Genomic DNA, 19394 nt, shown 5'->3' with positions numbered 1-19394 from the left:
AACATCAAGGTCTCACCTTCAAAATATAAGGAAAAATTAAATCGGCCCAATGCAGAGCAAGCACGACGGACAATAAGACGCTAAAATATTCATTCTATGAATAAGCGGCCTATAGTTGGTTGAGACGGAACATCTTTCATGGCTCTCAATGTTCTAATTTAAAAGATATTGGTGAGTTAGGATAGAAAAATAAATATAACATTGTCAAATCCACTGGACTGCTGGATTTTAATCTTATTTGTCGAAGCCCCTGACTGCTCCGGCGGTTTCAAATTGTAACCTACATTCTTACGTAGGCTTAAATCCTGCTGCTGTAGATTACAATTTGCGGCCGCCAGTAAGTTCAGGTGCTCGCCTCCACCAATCTCTTCAATCAACCCAAAGCTCAAGCATACAGAAAAAGATTGGCGGTATATTATATAATAAATCCATAAATGATTAATAACTTTTTCAAGCAACAATATTAAGTGGTACTCCACTTTTAACTTTCTAAGTACAAATGCACCAAAACTTCGATACTCTGGTTGAGAGTAACATAAAGCAGTACTCTTTTGTGCTAAATAAAGTAACACCGACTTTGTTTTTACCTCTTTTTACCGCTAATCCGCAAAGCAACCTTCTAACTATTCTTTTAACACTTCTATTTTCTTTTCCCTGTCCTAACCTATTTACAAACAAGCCTTCGCACGAATTCAATGAACTTATGATATCGGTGTTTTACACTGCAACCCATCTGTTTTTCTAGTATTTGATCCCTGTTGCCCTGTCTGTCTAACTGTCAGTCTGTCTATCCGTCAGTTCGTACACTCGTAGTGTGTCAGTTTGTTTTAAAGTCATGTAAAATTGCAAATGTTTTTGCTGTTATACATATGTGCATGCAAGCCATAGTCAGTGTGGTCATTGGCAGCTGGATGCACGCATTTATTTCTACAAAAACACAAAAAAGGATGTTGCAGAAATTGGAATATGTAATCACTGGAGTTGTTGTATATAGGAATTTACATGTAAATTCGTTTACAGTAAAAAAGTTCAAAATACAACTCGAGCACTCTCAAACTGCACCGTTATTGAATTTCAAAAATATTCAGAATGCTAGAGTATTTAGTTTGACTATTCATTGTTTATCATTTTCTTTCATTTTAATACATACTTCTTGGAAAAAATACTATTTATACATAATGTTTTGTGCGGATAGTGCATATAATTTCAGTTTTCAAAAGGTGGCAACTCTTTATCAAAATCGAAGTAATACGAAAATATTCGTTGTTTAAGGTAGTCATATTATAACAGTTTGTAATGATTTTCTTCAATATGGTTTTATTTGTAATATTTTCATAAAACTGGCAACACTTCATCGAAGTCTAAACATTATCAAGATATTCCTTGTTTGAGATATTCGTGTTGTAAAAACTTGTGAAGATTACTCTTAAATTAATTTCAAATGTACATTTTTTTAAGATTGAATTTAATTCATATTAATCCTACCCTATGGTAAAATGGTTGATATAAACCATTGTGATTGTGCACGTTATGCTTGTGTTGGTTATTCTAGCGTCAACTGATCGCAAAATTCTTCTTTGCTTGCCTACGAAGTTGAATACAGTAGCACAATCGTGCTTTCACAGACACTGGCGACATGTTGGTGTGAGGTGTCTGGCACTGTCCGTGCGCTATTGTGCGCATCGGTCGTGGACAACGCTGATATAAACATTCTTATAGTTCTTGAAAAATTTAAGAGTATTAAAAATGTGGCAACTACACATCCATGTGCGCTCAATAGTAAAATATATAAATAAAAACGAAAAAACTTGTTGATCGTAAGCCAAGTAGTAGTATAATCGTATTAACTTCCATAACTAACACACTTTAGGGTTGCCACATAATTAAAAAATTATGATTTAAAGTATAATATTATTTTTTGACACTTTATATGTTTCTATTTAAGGAAAATGTAAATAATTCCTTACCATCTTTCATAAAAAACTCATTTTAGGGTTGCCACATATTGAAAAAATATACTTAAAATATTAAAACTATTATTTGCCATTTTAATTATTTTTTTATAAAGGAAAATATAAATAACTTGCTGACTTTCATGAAAAAACACACTTTAGAGTTGCCACCTATTAACCTAGAATATACTTAAGCTATTAAAAATTGTATTTGGCATTTTACTTGCTTTTATATTAAGAAAAGATATAAATGACTCCTTCCCACTTCGATAAAAATAAACTTCACGGTTGCCACATAATTGAAAAAAACAATTATTAAAAATTTTACAAATATTATTTGAAATTCTATTTGTTTTCATGTAAAGGAAAATATAAATAATTCCCTGCTAGCTTGCATAAAAAACACACTTAAGGGCTACCACATGTTTAAAAAAATTTACTTTAAATAAAAAAAAACTTGTCATTTTATTTGTTTTTATAATAAGGAAACTTTTTAAAAAATTACATTTTTGGGTTGCCAGATTTAAGAAATATACTAAATTATTGAATTAAATATTTTACATTTTACTTGCTTTTATATGAAGGAAATATTTAAATTATTCTTTTCTAACTTTCACAAAAAAAACACAATTTAGAGTTGCCACATATCTAACAAGAATATATTTAAAATATTAAAGTTACTATGTATTTGACATTTTATTTGTTTATACATTTAAAAAAAATTCTGACATTTCGAAAAATGTTTGAAATATTAAAATTGCATGAAGTCCCCACTTAGTATGAACTTTAAGATTGCCACAAATTTTTAAAATCATACAAAACATACTAAAATAAAAATTTCTTTATTTATTTTTTTGTTTTCCTTCAAAAAAAAAAAATTTCTTTATTTATTTTTTTGTTTTCCTTCAAAAAAAATATATCCCTTTTACACGACATTTACCATGAACCTTTATCAACCATCCTAAATGCCAAGCCTATATAATCGTTATTGAGTGTGGCTCTCTCGCTCATGTTTATGTCACATGCATTTATGCATAATGCAGTAGTTGTCAAAGTTATTTTCGTTTCTTTTCCTTTCTATTATGTCCATAAAACCAAAATAAAATGCGGGTACCTTGACAATTTGTTGCACGTGCAACATTTTTTTTGACAACCGAACTAAACTAAACACTTAACCGAGTTTAGTAAAGCACCTGCCACTCGCCGTGCGCCCGAAAAAGAAGCTCAGCTGACAACTCGTGACAAACATAACATATTCGAGAGCTTAGCTAAGTAACAACGCTTTTACCAACTACGGCCAACTGCACACTGCCATATTGCAACAGCTGTCAATGCAACAACTGCAGTGTAGCCAAATTGCCCGAAATACACATTTCACACCTGCTCTCTGCCAGCATCACGTTGCGGCACACTTCTATTTTGTGGCATAAAATTTTTATGCCAACATGTACATTGCATTTGTCGCTTTCACTTCATTTTCTAGGCAATCGCCGGAGCTGGACATGTGTGGCATGCAACATTTTATGTTTAGTGGTGAAGTTAGTTGGAGTGATAAAATTTAAGTATAAAGAGGAGTTTGAGGTTATAAAACAGCATTTGAGCTAGTTTTCAGAAGTGAAAAATATATACTTCTTCTTCTTTATTGGCGTAGACACTAGAGATGTCAAAATAATTCAAAATAATTTGATTAAAATCTAGTTTACTAGATAGTTCCAATTCATTTGGAAGCTTGCGATTTGACATTTATTTGACAGTTGTCATTGGTATACATTTGACATTTTTTGACAGTTGGTATTTGACAGCTGGTATCTAGTATTTATTTGACAGTAACCCCTCGACATGTAACAGTTGCCGTATAAAATCAATTGACAGCTGCAATTTGACATTTATTTCACAGTTACCTTGCAGCATTTATTTGTCAGCTACCACTTGACATTTATCTAGTATTTGTTTGACAGTTGTCATTGAACAATTATTTGAGAGTACCAATTTTGCATTTATTTGACAATAGCCATCGGACATTTATTTCAGTTCATTTGACAGCTGATATCTGGTCTTTATTTGACAGTTACACTCCGGCATCTATTTGACAGTTGTAGTTTGACATTTATTTGACAGCTGTCTTATGTCATTCATTTCTAAGCTACTATCTGGCATTTTATTTGACATTAACATTTATTTGACAATAGCCATGTGGCATTAATTTGACAGTTGGTTGACAGTTGTCATATGAAATTCATTTCAGAATTACTTTTAGATATTTATTTCACGGTTGGTTATTTGACAGTTGCCATTTGACAATTATTTGAATTTGACATTTATTTGGCAGCTGCTATTTGGCATGCATTTGACAGTAACAAGCTGACACCCAATTGACAGTTACTATCTGACACGCAATTGACAGCTGTTATCGCACAATTATTTCTTAACTGACAAGCATTATTTGACATATATCTGACATCTGAAATCCAACAACCATCTGGTATTCATCTGACAGTGAAAACAGCCACCCAAAGAAGTCTCATTCTAAGGGCTCACTAACCAAACTCATTACAAATGTGTGCGAGTAAGACTCAAATCTAGTTTGAAAATAAAAATAAACTCTTTTAATACTGAACACATGAATAATACTAGAACAAGTGGGACCTCCTCCTAACCACATTAACCAGCAATATATCCCTCCATCCAACGAAATTATAATTACGTCAACAATCGTTCCATATTTTCTGTTGCTTAATAATTTATTTGACATTTTAGCTGACTGACTTTCAGCAGAGATGCATTTCGGAAGTGGTGTACTTGCCACACTCAAACTAACTGAACTGCTTATGCAACCATTGCATATAAATACACCTCAAACCCACACACATACACCAGAAGTGCATTTTGCATACGAGACATCAATTATTTAGTTCGCTCGAAACGAAGCCAAAGAAAAAACAGTACTCTACCGGGTTATATTTACAAAATGTGTCAGTACATATTTTTGCATAACTTTTGTTGCCGGATGTCAGTGGCTTTCGTATTTGTTGTTGGCGAGTTTTGTTCATGCAACATTTTGTTGCAATTTGCATTTACTTCGACTAATGCGGTCGAATTTTCGTCAGGCGAGAGTGCATTTTTATGTCTCTTGTCACTTTGCGGCTGTCAGCTCGCTGATGGGCATAATACATATTTTACTTTTTAATGCCTCTTAGCGCTCAACCACTCAGCCTCCGCTGCTGCATTTGTCACAAAACAACAGCAAATGCACACATGCCGCATTGGCCCATAGGTAACTGAGTGCAGATAAGTTTTGGCTGCTATAATTTTTCGCCTGTCATTTTCGCTTTTCAGCATTCATTAATAATTTCGCTTGCCTATGAACTGTGAACTTTGCTGAAAATACCAACTATTTTCGAGCTTTCCATTGCTAAAATGTTGCTCTACCGCTAGGTTTCAACGCGAGTGTCCCAACTGCTGACTAACCTCCCGGCTGATTCTCATTTGCATTGCGTTAGTTATTTCCTAGTGCAAACTTTCGGTGGCAACTGTAATATTTTAAGCTGAAAATTTGTAAATTTTTTAATAATTAAAATTTGATTTAAACTTTTTCAGCTATGAGTGGGTAGCATGATTATGTTAATTTTAGCATTATCCACATTATTATTAAAATTGCAGTCAGAAGCGCTCTGTAATATTATTATTAACATATAGTACTGTTGAAAAACCTGAAAGAATGCACTTGTGTGCATATAAATTACAATATTTAAATATTATTAAAACAGCTAAGGGATTCAGTTGTCAGATTGATTAAATTGCTCTTAAAAATTTGTGCAAAACTCCAAATTGTCATTTAGTTTCAAGTTTTAATTTTCGGCAAATTTATTTGCGGAGCTTTCGCAAATCATTTTTGTACGTTTATTAAAGCTCTACATAAAGAGCTTTCATATTATGTTGCATAGTTTATTTGCGAAAGTTTTGCACATTATTTTCATCCCTAGGCACCCTACTTGCTTTAACGAAGCTTTCTTTTGAAAAGCTTTCCTCCACCTGAAAAGCTTTCATATTGTGTTGTATTACTTTTGGTGTTTTTGGGTTCGAATGAAGCTGCGGAAGGCTTCCGAATTAGCACAGCTTTGTATAATTCATTTTTCATCTGTGGAGCTTTCGCCACAAGCGGCTTTCGCTGAAGCTCTACCTTAACTCCTATCATATTTTATAGTATGGCTTAGTGAAAGTTCAATTTCTTTATTAGAGCAAAGCTTTCACAAAAGCTCTAGCGGAAGGGCTTTCATATTGTGGAGCATGGCATCGAATGCGGCTTCTAAGTTAACTCCTGGGTCAAAATCAAATATCTTTTACTACGATATTAATGTGTATAATTGTCATGAATTTGCTCATTTCAGAAAAACTTAAAAAAGTTTATCATGAGAAGTTACTAACGGATACTAAAATCAAGTTTGCTTTACATGTAATATATTTTTTATTAGGGTTGCCATAATTTTATCATCTTAAAGTAAAGAGTTTTTCCTATTTAAATTCCTTAGGAATTTTTGTCAAGCGAAATTGAAAAACGATTTCGCATGTAAGAAATGATACTTGAACGCGTTTTTGCATCGAAATGTAATAGGTGATGGAAAAGACATTCAGTGCGGAAACTCTAAATGCAAACCCTCAGATGTGAAACCTGTTCAGCCATAAAATTCAACAGCAAAGCCAAATACTCATAGTACCACGGCATTGCTCTGAATTTTTATTGACGTCCTTTTCACTTTAAACAGCTGCCCATTTTCAGATCCACCGATATCGGACAACCATAGCTAGGCAGCTTCCTAAGTGTTCAAACTAAAGTTCTTGTATAGAAAACTTTTTTATTTGAAGAGATATCTTTACGAAATTCGGCACAACTTATTACTAAAGGTATAGCTATAATCTGGAAAGAAATTGTTTAGATCGGGTATATATAACGAATAGCTGTCATACAAACTGAACAATCGGAATGAAGTTCTTGTATGAAAAACTTTTTTATTTTTAGAGATACTTTTACGAAATTTGGCACAAATCACAACCCAATCCATTGCTTTCATTTGGAGTAAAATTGTTTAGATCAGGCAACTATAGCGTACAGCTGTCATACAAACTGAATAATTGAATCAAATACTTGTAAGGAAAACTTTTTTTATTGACAAGGTACCTTCACGAAATTTGGCACAGATGATTTCTTAAGGCATAGCTACAATTTTGAAGAATATTAATCAGATTGGGTCACTATACCATATAGATGCCATACAAACTGACCAGTCAGAACACGGATAAAGACTTGTATGTATATACACTAGGGTGATTCAAAAAAATTTTTTTTTTTTTTTTTTCAATTGGTACTCGCAAAAATAGGTTCCTAGACACCTCTAAGAAAGCCTCTCCAAATATGAGATTTTAATTGTAACGGGAAGGTCCTCCGCCTAACGGTTTTCTATTTTTTCTTATTATCAGATAGAAAAATTTATATCTCGCTTCCAACTACTTGAAAAAATATCTTGTTAATTAGGTTTTGTAGGAAATTGAATGCTCTAAAATATGGTCTCTTATGATTTTTTTGTAAACCCAACCGTTTAAAAGATATTAACAGTTAAAATTTGATGATTTTTGGGAAAATTTTTTATTTCTTAATAATTTTATAACTCAATGAAAAAAAAATTATTACGAATAGGTTTATGGAGAGGCTGACTTAGAGGTGCTTAGGAACCTATTTTTCAGAGTACCAAACGAAAAAAAAAATTATTTTTTTTGATCCACCCTAATATGCACTGATTTTTGACGATGAATATCTCGTAAACGCTTAACTTAATCGAAAAATCATAGTAGACCATTTTTATAGAGCAGTAAATTTCCTACAATTTCATCATTCATAATAATTTTTTTTCATTGAGTTATAAAATTAATAAGAAATAAAGAATTTTTCCAAAAATAGTCAAATTTCAACCGTTAATATCTTTTAAACGGTTGGGTTTACGAAAAAATCATAAGAGACCATATTTTAGAGCATTCAATTTCCTACAAAACCTAATTAACAAGATATTTTTTCAAGTAGTTGGAAGCGAGATATAAATTTTTCTATCTGATAATAAGAAAAAATAGAAAACCGTTAGGCGGAGGACCTTCCCGTTACAATTAAAATCTCATATTTGGAGAGGCTTTCTTAGAGGTGTCTAGGAACCTATTTTTGCGAGTACCAATTGAAAAAAAAAAAAAAAAATTTGTATGTATATACCCTTCTTTGCTTTAAGACATGCATCTATGAAGGGTATTATAACTGAACTTAAAGTTTATTTTACGTATATCGTAATATACATAAATATGTAGTATATGGGCACAACTTTATACGAAGAAATCACTTATAACGGTGAATCTGCGCACTATTTGAAATAAAGCTAAGAGCTAATCAGCTCAGCTTAGCTTGCTGACCAGCTAAGTAGCAGAATACACATACAATATATATATATGTATATAACTATGCTACATAACAGTAAAGCCTGGCAGATGAACAAACCCACAGCTAGCCGCTGGTTGATGTGCCAAATAAGCCGAACAGCAAAAGAGCTTAGAGGTGGCCTAGCCCACTTCAGTTGAGTGCGTCCATTCATGTGCATATATGTATGTATAAATGTGTGTGTGTGACAGCGTACTCGTAGGCAGTCGCACTACTGGGGGCGTATAAACAAACAGTTGTATATATGTGTGTATGTCTTTGTAGTTTTCGTGTGTGTGTGTGTGTTTGCGCGAGTTGTTAAGCAGACCAGCTAAATGTATCGCCTCAGTGCCCAATGCCGACAGCCTCGTCGCACAGCAGCTGTCAAACCGCTTACACATGCTTATAAACACCGTTACATTATTAGTTGTGCTGGTATGAATGCCAATGTAAACGCACAACAAGCGACCAGCATGAGAACATGCACACATACGCACATATAAGCATGCATACAAAGGACGAAAGTACCCACATCAACAAAATTCATATGCGTGTTTGCTGTTATTTGTGTGTGTTTGTGTATGTGTGCACAGCTGTTTGGCCAAAGCATTGCCTTTGCGCCACTCCCTCAAGCATTGCTGTGTCTGTGAGCGCTGCCAACCGAACACTGCTGAGCTTTGCTTTGCTTTGGTGTGGCGTGGCGCGTTAAAGTTCACCGCCTGGCGCCCTCAGCTGTGAGCACAAATATAAAAGCGACCGCTGCTCTCTCGGCGTGCAATGCAACCTCATTAATTAACACATGCTCAACGAAACGTTATTTAATTGTTGTTGTTGTGACTGCTGTTACCATTTCTGTTGTAGCTGATGCCACGCTGGGGACAAAGCGCAAAGCTCAGGCTCACACACAAGCACACTGACGTGGGGAAGCATCACGTTGGGTACAAGGACAACGAGCAAACGCGTACACACACACATACAAGAAACACATTAAACAAATAAGCGGTTTTTCGTACACTTTCGCATGTGTGCGTGTATGTGTGTCGACTTTTTCCAGCGTTTTTGTTTACCTTTGTGCGCTTCTCACTTGCGTTAACATATGTGTGTGTGCCTGTGCGGTTGGTCCGTAGGCTCGTTGTGGGACATTCGGCTACAAAAGTCGCTGCTCCTCGTCGCAGTCAAAGTTGAATTAGGTTAGCTCACATGTATATATATTTTTTTTGTGTTTTTGGCTTGCATTTTTTACCATTTCCATTTCGCTGTTTGTTTTTGCGGCTCTCAGCTGTCGCGCGCTTTGCTGTTTAAGCAAACAATTAAATCACTAAGGGACTAAAAACTCGACTGCTTGCGTGGCAGAATGGCATGACAGAATGCCTGACACAGTTGTGCATAGACACAATGCCGAAAAAGACACGCTTTAAATAATATATAGTATATGGAGTGCGCAGGCGATGGACTTAATGCAGCGCTAGTAAATAATGTCTCGCTAATTTGAAATATATCTCAACGGAATTTTCTATAAAAGTGCGCTAAATGGCAGAGATGAATGGCAATGCAGTTTTTTAGCTGATTTTGATTTGACACTGTGTCCAGTTTACCAAGCCGCTGTAAAAATGGTATTTCTTACGGAGTAAATTTGGTGGCAACAAAAAACATGTCATTGAGCTCTGAATATATCATAAACTCGTGTGGTTCTTTCGTATGTACACATATACCTATTTAAGTTCAAGAATTACTGACCACCAATCTTCGTGCTTTCATTTAGAGTAATGGCTGACTAGTAATCCTACTCTTTGAGAGCGCATTTTCCTTAACTTAACAATTGCTAAATCTAGTGGGAACGATGAATTTACAAAATTCCGGTGAATCGATATCTTTAGGAGCGATGGACTCTAATGCTCTCGAGCTATTACGAAGAGCTGAGCTGTTGGTCTTCAGTTGCTCATATGCAAATTAAGCAAATACTACACGATGGGTTAGATGAAACTGTTGATCGCTTTCCAGGTTTCTAGGACTTCAGGTAATAAAAGATCCAATGACAAATCCATAATTTATAGACTAAATTGAATGTTTTATTTAGGGCATAATGATCCGATAGTTGTCTTTTTAAAGATAATACCACTCTCACAGATATCGTTGACTCAATCGGCAAAAAATAAGACATTTTTCAAAAGCAAATTAATTTTCCTTAGACAAAAATAAGCAACAATAACTTGGTTTCAAATCTGAACTGTAATGAGAATGCATAAGAACCTCTCAACCAAGCTTTCGGATCTTCTGCCGAGTCTCTATCGATGTATGTCTACTGGTTTTGTCCGGTTGGAAGACAATTCCTTTTCTGCTGAACAAGCTGCGTCCGAATTAAGGTAAAGCAGCAGCTTTTGAAACATAATTCCTTAGCAACCCCACCAAGCACCTAAGAAAATATAATTCTATAGATCAGCATGAACTAGTGACTGCTTTACAAACCAAGGTGTAATAGAACTCTTATTATACTAGCATTAAATTAAAAGTTTAATAACTTATTCTAATGTTTTGTATAATTCCTTAAGTTCACCCCATAGAAAGGCTGACTTGGATCTGCTTATGAATCCACATTATAGTCTGGACTTGGCACTAACTGATTAGAATCTGTTACTGGGTAAGGAAAGTTTGTGAAACGTGTCTGTTGCAGTATCGGCTACAAGAAGAAAACAATAAAATTCACTTTTTAAACAGTGCCTTTTCCAGCAACAGATAATAATCACTTGGTACGACGCTTAGACTATGTTATAATATGGATTCATAATAAGATCCAAATCAGCCTGTAGTGATTCGCTTCTGATGTGTATGGCCTGAATCTATTCAGATGGAATGCATCTCCTTTCCTATTCTATATTCACTACCAGAGGCAAAGTAATACTTTCTTGACCATCAATCCGAGCTGGCTACCGTTTGCTTCAACTCATCGCAACTAGACAACGACCGCTTGCGCCTGTATCTGTCATAAGTAACTCATCATCCCCAGCTGTGATCCGCCACAGAATTTATTTAAATATTTCAGTCATATTTAACTGAAATGATCACTGATTTACAGTAAAAAATGTCAATAAAAATGTTGATTCTTAATTAAAAACTGCTTGTAAACATGGAATTTATTCAAAATATTCGACCGAATAGACTACACCAAGACCGTGGAGAGTCGATTCGGCACCGTTCGCAGCAACTCGGACTGACGTATGGAACGACTTACTGCAGTTTACGCGGAAATCTTAAATTAAAACCATGCAAAATATATCTTGTATATATCTTCCCAAGTGACATCGCTTCGCTCTATGGGCTATCGAAAATTTCTAAGAAGATCCGACGTTTTCGTACCAAATTTTGTTCAACCTCAACTTCAAGAGATTCAAGATTCACTAAATCCAGAAAAATAACGGTTTGTTGTGATTTGTGGGCTGGTGGAATAATCGGTCCATATTTTTTCAAATTTGATGTTTGTGAGAACGTAGCAGTCAATGGCGATCGTTATCGCGCCATGATAACCGTCTACTTGATGACTGAAATTTAAGCTCGGGATCTGGGCGACTTTTGATTCCAAAAAACGGTGCCATTTCCTATACATCTGATCTATCAATTAATTTATTGAGAGAACATTTCGGTAAGCATATAATTTCACGTTTTGGTCCGGACGATTGGCCACCAAGATCATGTGATATCATACCGTTAAGCTTTTTACTATGAGAATATGTAAAGTCTTAATTCTATGCAGACAATTTCGCTTTAATTCAAACCTTGGAGTAAAACATTATGCGAGTCATTCGCCAGTTAACAGTAAAATGCTCGTAAGGGTCGAAAAGTGGATTCAACGGATGGATCATCTGAGACGTAGCTGCGGCCAACATTTTAAAGAGATAATCTTCAAACAATAAATTCCAATTAATGTTCTTTCCTAAATCCTACATTAAGAGGGTTAAAATTTCGTACAAAATATTCTCCTTTTTTGCATTAGAACTTTGGAATGAATGGTTCATCTGTAAACAACACGAAAATTAGTGCTCTTGCATATGTTTTTATCCAAGAATAATAAATTACTCACACCAGCACACACTCACATACACACATGACCCTTTTCTTTGCCTGCGCCACTTTCACTTCATTTTAGCAAAAAATTTGTGCGCATTTAAATGTTTTTATCTAAAACTATGTCAGTCTGGCGTGAGACAATGTAAGCAAGTGTCTGAGCATGTATGTGTGTATAAGAGGATTGTGTCATTGCTGTATGTGTGTGTGTTTGTTTTAGCCACAAAAACTTTTACGCCTTTTCGTATTTAATTGTGTGCGAAAGTTAATCTTATGTTAATTACCAATGCGACAAAAGGCAAACAGATAAACTGGAGTTGGAGCCAAGTGGGGTGAGGGCAGACGGCGGCAGGCAACAATAGGCAGACAGCGAGTGGGTAATATAGTGCGAAGTTAGCTGTGGAACAATACTAACGACTAAGAAAGCGAAGACGCATTGTTTGTGGTGTCTTTTGTTGGCTTTGGCGTTTAGCTGCAGACACTAAGTGGCGTAGTTAGGAGGCCACATACACACACAACAACCATTAAGCTGTGTTGTGCTACATTTAATTAGTTGTTGTTTATAGTTCGCTTGTGCAAACACACACACATACATATTCACATATATATTTACACCCACTGAGTATACACTCAAGCGCTAGTTAAGCTCTCTTGTAGCTGACATTCGTAAGCGTTGCTCATTAAAAATCTATTAACTAAGCATTGAGGCGGTTTTTGGAGCTCAAAGTTAATGCCAAATTGATAGCGTCAATGAATTTGCGTTAGCGAAATGAGCATACTCCAGCGAAATGGCATGCTTTGTGCGATTGCAACGGTGTGGGTAAGAGCAAATAGCTCATTATAGCGCGCCACTAGGCGTATGAGTAACATTTTTCTATGGGCGCCCCCATTCGACAGCAATTCGATTGCATTTGCGCTAGTAAGCAACAAAAACAACAACATTAAGGTAGACAACAACAACAACACGGTATCCAACAACAAAAGCCATATCGAAAATGGCAGCTAAAACTCGCTTAGGCCTGGCATGGTGTGTCCAAATCGAAAGCACTTAGACATTTTAAACTCATTTGCGCACATCGGAATGTCAATGTGAATTGCGCTCAAATTTTAAATAAATTAGAAATCCATTTCCGAAAAGCATTTGCAGCAGCACACTCGGCCACACTCACACTGTGTGTCTGTCGACTTAATTGCCTATTTCAATTTTCATTGCTTTCACGAAATGTGCCCATTATAGCGCGCGCACGTTTGTGCCCCGGCAGCCGCTCACCCGCACACCCGCCAGCCAATTGCCATTGTCATTTCTGTTTATCGGATGGCCTCGCTGATGACCCCATTATTGCCAATTTTTTTCATTCAATTTACTTTTGTGTTTGTGTGTGTATGTGTGAGCAATTTCAATTTTGTTTTTGTTGCTTTTAGTGTTTTCTTGTCGTTTTTTTTTTGGTGCAATTGCTGCCTGAACGGCTCTAGTGTGCCTGCACTGATTGGTTGTAGATTGTGTTATGGCCACAGCACACTTGCAAATCTATTGAGCAACGCTGCCGCTTATTTTTGTTCGTGTAAATGTGTGTGTGTGTGTGTGTTTGCATTGCTTCCTGCCAACAAATGGCAAACAATTTGAACTTTGGCCGAAACTTAGATCTCTAGTGACCCGAAATAAATTGGGTGGTGTGGGGCAAGATGATTGGAAAAATAAGTTGTGGCAATAGCAGAGATACAAGTATTTTCTGGTGAACAAAGGTTATGAAAAAAGTTGGGAAAAATAAAAAATGTATGCTTAAAAGTTGTGTATTGTATGAGGTAACGTTAATCATATAAAAGAAGATAAAGATTGTCATCGTCAATGTGAAAATAATTTTTAGTTTTTAAGCTGGTTCAACAACGTAGTAACGAGGTCTTTCTAAAAATATGTTAAATATAGGGTGGGTCATCTAACGTTTTAAATTTGAATTATCTACATTTCGATATTGGAAACATCAAATACCATTCGGAAAGTGTCAGATATTCAGTAAAAAGTCCAAAATTTACGAAATGGTTCGTTATTCACTATTCTACAGTTCGCAGATTGAGCAGAAGATCGTTTGATCGAGGATGGTCAATTTTACCGAAAAATCATCTTTTCGGACGATGCCCATTTCGACCTCGATGGTTACGTTAACAGGCAGAATTGTCGCATTTGGGGCACAAAAAACCCGCACGTAATCGTCGAGAAGCCAATGCACCCAGCACGAATAACTGTATGGTGCGGATTTTGGTCTGGTGGAATCATCGGCTAATTTTTCTTCGAAAATGAAGAAGAAATCGCCGTTCGCCGTGGTGAGCGATATCGCGCAATGTTAACCGAATTTTTCTTCAAGCAAAATGAAGAGGAAGACTTGAACAACATTTGGTTCCAGTAGGATGGCGCTATGTGCCATACAGCAAACGCTACACTCAATCTTTTACGCCCTATCTTCGAAATTTAAAATTTTATATAGCCCACCCATCTGATATAACCGTATTATTATACCCTGAACAGAGTATATTAAGTTTGTCACGATGTTTGTAACACCCAGAAAAAAGCATCGGAGACCCTATAAAGTGTATATATAAATGATCAGTATGTTGAGCTGAGTCGATTTAGCCATGTCCGTCTGTCTGTCCGTCCGTCCGTCTGTATATATATGGAACTAGTCATGATAAACTGACTGCTTGGACAACTGGAAACACTCAGGTATGTGATGCAAGTCAAAAACCTAGGGTTGACCATGTGTGAAGTAATGTGTTTCATACTGCATTTGGTGAATGTGGGGTTTGAGGGTGAAATAGCTGCAGAATGATTAGATTGTTGACGATTTGGAGACGGAGGGATACCTAGGGAGCAGGAGATGAAAGTGTTAGGAGGAAATGGCAAAGGCGAGGGAAAAGTGGGATAGTAGCCGTAACGGTAACGGTTACTTACGAGTACATGCCGAATGTTGAGAAAGAAATCCATATTGAATATTCTCTCTGAGCTTCCTACTTACTGGGCATAGACCTCCGAATACAATTTTGCATAGGAGAAACTTATCGGAAATGCCTGAATGTGTATATGGAGACCGCATTGAGTATGGGGTACATGTCATTTCATAATATCCAACGCACCCGGATATCACGAATCTTGAAGGAATGGAGATTAATTATACAGATGAACGGATAGATGTCAGCGCTGTGATCTCCACGTTGGAAAGCCGAACAGTTAAGGTCGTTTGAAAGGTTTGCGCGTAAGTTATTTGGACGGGGAAGAAACTTGTAATTGAATGAAACTTAAGTGTGTGTGTCTTGTGCGATTTTTGCGTGCGCTGGATGAGAGTATGGGGTCCAACACCTGATCACCAATCCAGAGCATTATGGAAGCTCAATTGGTACTTAGCAGTTTCGGCTAAGAGGTCTGACCGGAGACTTAATTCTGGTACATCGCGGAAAAGAAGCCCTTGGAGCTCGCTCCATCTATTCATGCGGTGTGGCCCCTCGAAGTGTGTTGTGATGATTTTGATTTAAAACTCGAATGCGGGCAGAGTGTTTTGATCACTCAATGTAGAGTTGCATTGCAATCCGGGTGCCAGACCCAAAACACGGCAGATGTTTTAGATGGGTCTCGAACTTTACCAAGATGGTTAGTGTGTCCATTCCACACTGCCAATTAGTACTGTGTATGCCTGGCATTCTCAGGGCGCTGATGAACGTATAGATTTGATCCGCTGTACTTTTGAGCGCCGTGGGATAAGGCTGACGACAGCAGGTGCCCACCTTAAGCACAAAGAACGTTGTTCGCTAAATTCATTGTTATTCCCAGTGAACATTAGATTCTCCGAGAGATAGTAAGTCCTTAGAAGTAAAGTTAAAGAATCTCATATTGGACGCAACTATGAACATGTTTCCGGTTTCTTGATGACACGGGCTCCTTAAACAACTCTGAACAGTCTTTGATTTGTGAAGTAATCAAACTTCTCAGACATGTTTTTCTGGTTATTTTATCATTAATAGTTTGTGGTATAAAAATGTTTGTGAAAAAACGATTATTTCCGATTAATCACAGTCCTACAGCTCGCTTGATAGAACCATCGATCTAAAAAATCTAATAATTTGATTAAATTATCCTTTCGTTAATGTCTCCCCAACTCTATTCAGCCTCACTTGAAAATAATCTTATTGACCTTAACCCACACACATAATATTTCAACGAACACCTGCCAAACATTTAATTATATTTACTCAAGTAATTCACCCAAGAGCTTTGTTATAATAAATCTCATAGAGATTTCTACCAAATCCATACGCTTATCTGCTCTATTACATATTTGACTATTTTCAATCATTTATTTTTTGTCTATTTTCCAATCACTTACAGAATTCATACACAGTTCCGTGCGTTACATTGAAATGTCACGCACACATCTGCAAAGTGTCGACGATGAAACATTTCAGGGACTCCGATTGAAGACATTGAAATTGATCGATAACGAATTGCAGGACATTTCGGAGCGCAGTTTCAGGTGAGTGCACACATTTATATACCAACAACTGGATAGACTAGATGTTTATGTATGTATGTGTGTTACGTATACACATAATAGTCCAACCGATTGATGTATGTGTGTGTATAGAACATATCATTGAACATTGAAGTATTTATTTCATATCATCAATCGTACATGACTGGGGTTGCGAGATAAACGAGACAAGGATAAGTTGCGCGCTTACAAATTAGGGTGAAAGGGAATGCATGCATATACATATATGTGCATGTGTGTGTGATTAATAATGAAATGTATCAATTTATGCGCTTGTGTTTGTATGAAGTTTGGACTTGAAGGTATTGCAATTTAATTGAGCGTCCAAGGACGTGTTTTCCAAGAATATCGATATAATGGGGATAACGGAGATAAATAATACATTACAGATGGACATGAGGGAAGGGTGAATATACGTACAATAATATATATGTATTAAGCGATTTTTATTCATCTGCCTTAAAGAAAGAACCAAGAAACTTTAAATTTAATGCGCAGCCTTTATTATCATTCGAAAGAATATTATTTGCCATTAATTTTTTGAAGATTATCACTTTCAAATGTTGGCCACGGCCTCGGCCTCTAGATAGTCCATTCGTTGAGTCCATCGACTGGTAACTGGCAAATAACACGCGTGAGTTTTGCTCCAAAGTATGAATTGAAGCGGGATTGTTCGCATAGATACCACCGGCCCACAAACCATACCGAACCTTCGTTTTTTCTGGATAAACTAGCAGTTCTTGATTCTCTTCAGATTCCTCTTCGTCCTCTTGCTTGTTTACATACCCATTGAGCCCGAAATGGGCCTCATCGCTGCACAAAATTTGGCTCGAAAACGTCGGATCTTTTTGAAAGTTTTAAGAGCCCATAGAACGAAGCGTTGTCGCTGGAAAAGGACGAACATCTGTATTTTTTAAGGTATCAGTTTAAAATTAGTCCTTCCATACGTCAGTCTGAGTTGCTGCGAACGGCGGCGAACCGACTTTCCACGGTCTTTGTGTACACTCTCAGCTACGGCTGCGATATTTTCTTCACTGCGTGGTGGACGTGGTACATTCAGTTGAGTATTATCCTGAAATGAATTCTGGATTCCAAGATGGGTGATGGTGTTGCGAGTAGTACGTTCAGTAGAGCGATTATATGACGATAAGTTGAGCGAAGCGCGCGAAACATACTCTTTACGGAACATGAACTTTCTTAACAAAGTTGAACGATTTGTAAACGTTGTTTAGGCGTAAGTCTTTTCATGATGAAATTTGTATGCCACTAGGCTACCGTTACATAGCTATGGTATATGCTTTACTGTATTAGTTAAGTGTCCATTTCAACATTACTTGTTACTATTAGAAAAAGGAAGGAAAAACGGGTTTTTGATAACAAAAAAAACTCACTCCATACGTTCTCCAAAAGAACGAAGAAATTTAATTAAGTTTGTAAAATAATTCGCTTCCATTATACATGTTATTCGACACTTACTCGTATGCTAATGGAATCTGTTTGTTGTAGGCACTTCGAAACATCACTTTCACATTTGTTTGACGCAAATAAATTACTGCGTAAGCATACTAGAGCCTCCAACAAAAGATACATCAACTGTCAAGAAATCAATTAGCCCTCTATGACACCTTAGAGAAATTTTAAATTTGCTAATTAACCAGTACAAAATTTTCCATAAACTCGATAACATATGTGATGGTATAGCTATCTGGGTATGCAATATTGCTTTTAAGCTCCTCATGTAAAACAATTTCAACAGAAATCGTTATTCGTTTCCCGCAGTGAGTGGTTTGTAAGTACATCGATTTAGAAAGAGGAAGCAAAAGAAAATTAGAAAATAAAAAATTTTATGTAAACAAAATTGCAAAACATAACCTCACTATCGACAAAAAGTACCTCAAATTAGCTTCTTACTTAAGTAAAGAATGGAATTCAAAAATCGTCACTGGTTTTCAGTGTGGTATGAATACTGTATACATATGTTTGTAATGAATTGTAATTATTGTAATTATTAATCGAAATATGTTATTACTATTAAATGAACCAAAAATTAATATTTATACATATTCTTGCATAATATCCAATATATTCGCGGTAATCAATCATTTTACTCCACAAAAAAAATATTTCCGGTTATACTTAAGGAGCATTTCAAGGAATGCAGCAATCACTATTGCTATAAAATCAACACACAAGTATAGCTGAATTTCAAAATAAATAAATAAAATTAATCTCACGAAAGAATATATGCAAGCATATCAGCCAAAACTAGCACACCTTCCAAAAATACGCTCAGCGTAAAGCATGCACACACACACCATTAAGTTTCTTGACTATTTTTACTTTTCTTGAAATAAATCTTCCATTAAGCTGCAGCAAACACAAGCTAACCAGGGATTT

At 36.1% G+C, this 19394-nt stretch overlaps 1 protein-coding gene across 2 annotated transcripts in view; it reads left to right on the top strand.

Moving 5' to 3' along the window:
* The window catches only part of LOC105222292 (chaoptin), a 269127-nt gene that overhangs the window by 228898 nt on the left and 20835 nt on the right, over positions 1–19394 (top strand). For both annotated transcript variants that reach the window (XM_049446750.1, XM_049446749.1), the window contains exon 4: positions 16835–16979. In XM_049446750.1, the coding sequence (XP_049302707.1) occupies positions 16835–16979 (145 nt within the window). The remainder of the gene's footprint in view (positions 1–16834; positions 16980–19394) is intronic.

The sequence above is a fragment of the Bactrocera dorsalis genome, chromosome 1, assembly GCF_023373825.1.
Source record: "Bactrocera dorsalis isolate Fly_Bdor chromosome 1, ASM2337382v1, whole genome shotgun sequence".
In the NCBI taxonomy this organism is placed as follows: domain Eukaryota; kingdom Metazoa; phylum Arthropoda; class Insecta; order Diptera; family Tephritidae; genus Bactrocera; species Bactrocera dorsalis.
This window is presented reverse-complemented; position numbering and strand designations above follow the sequence as displayed.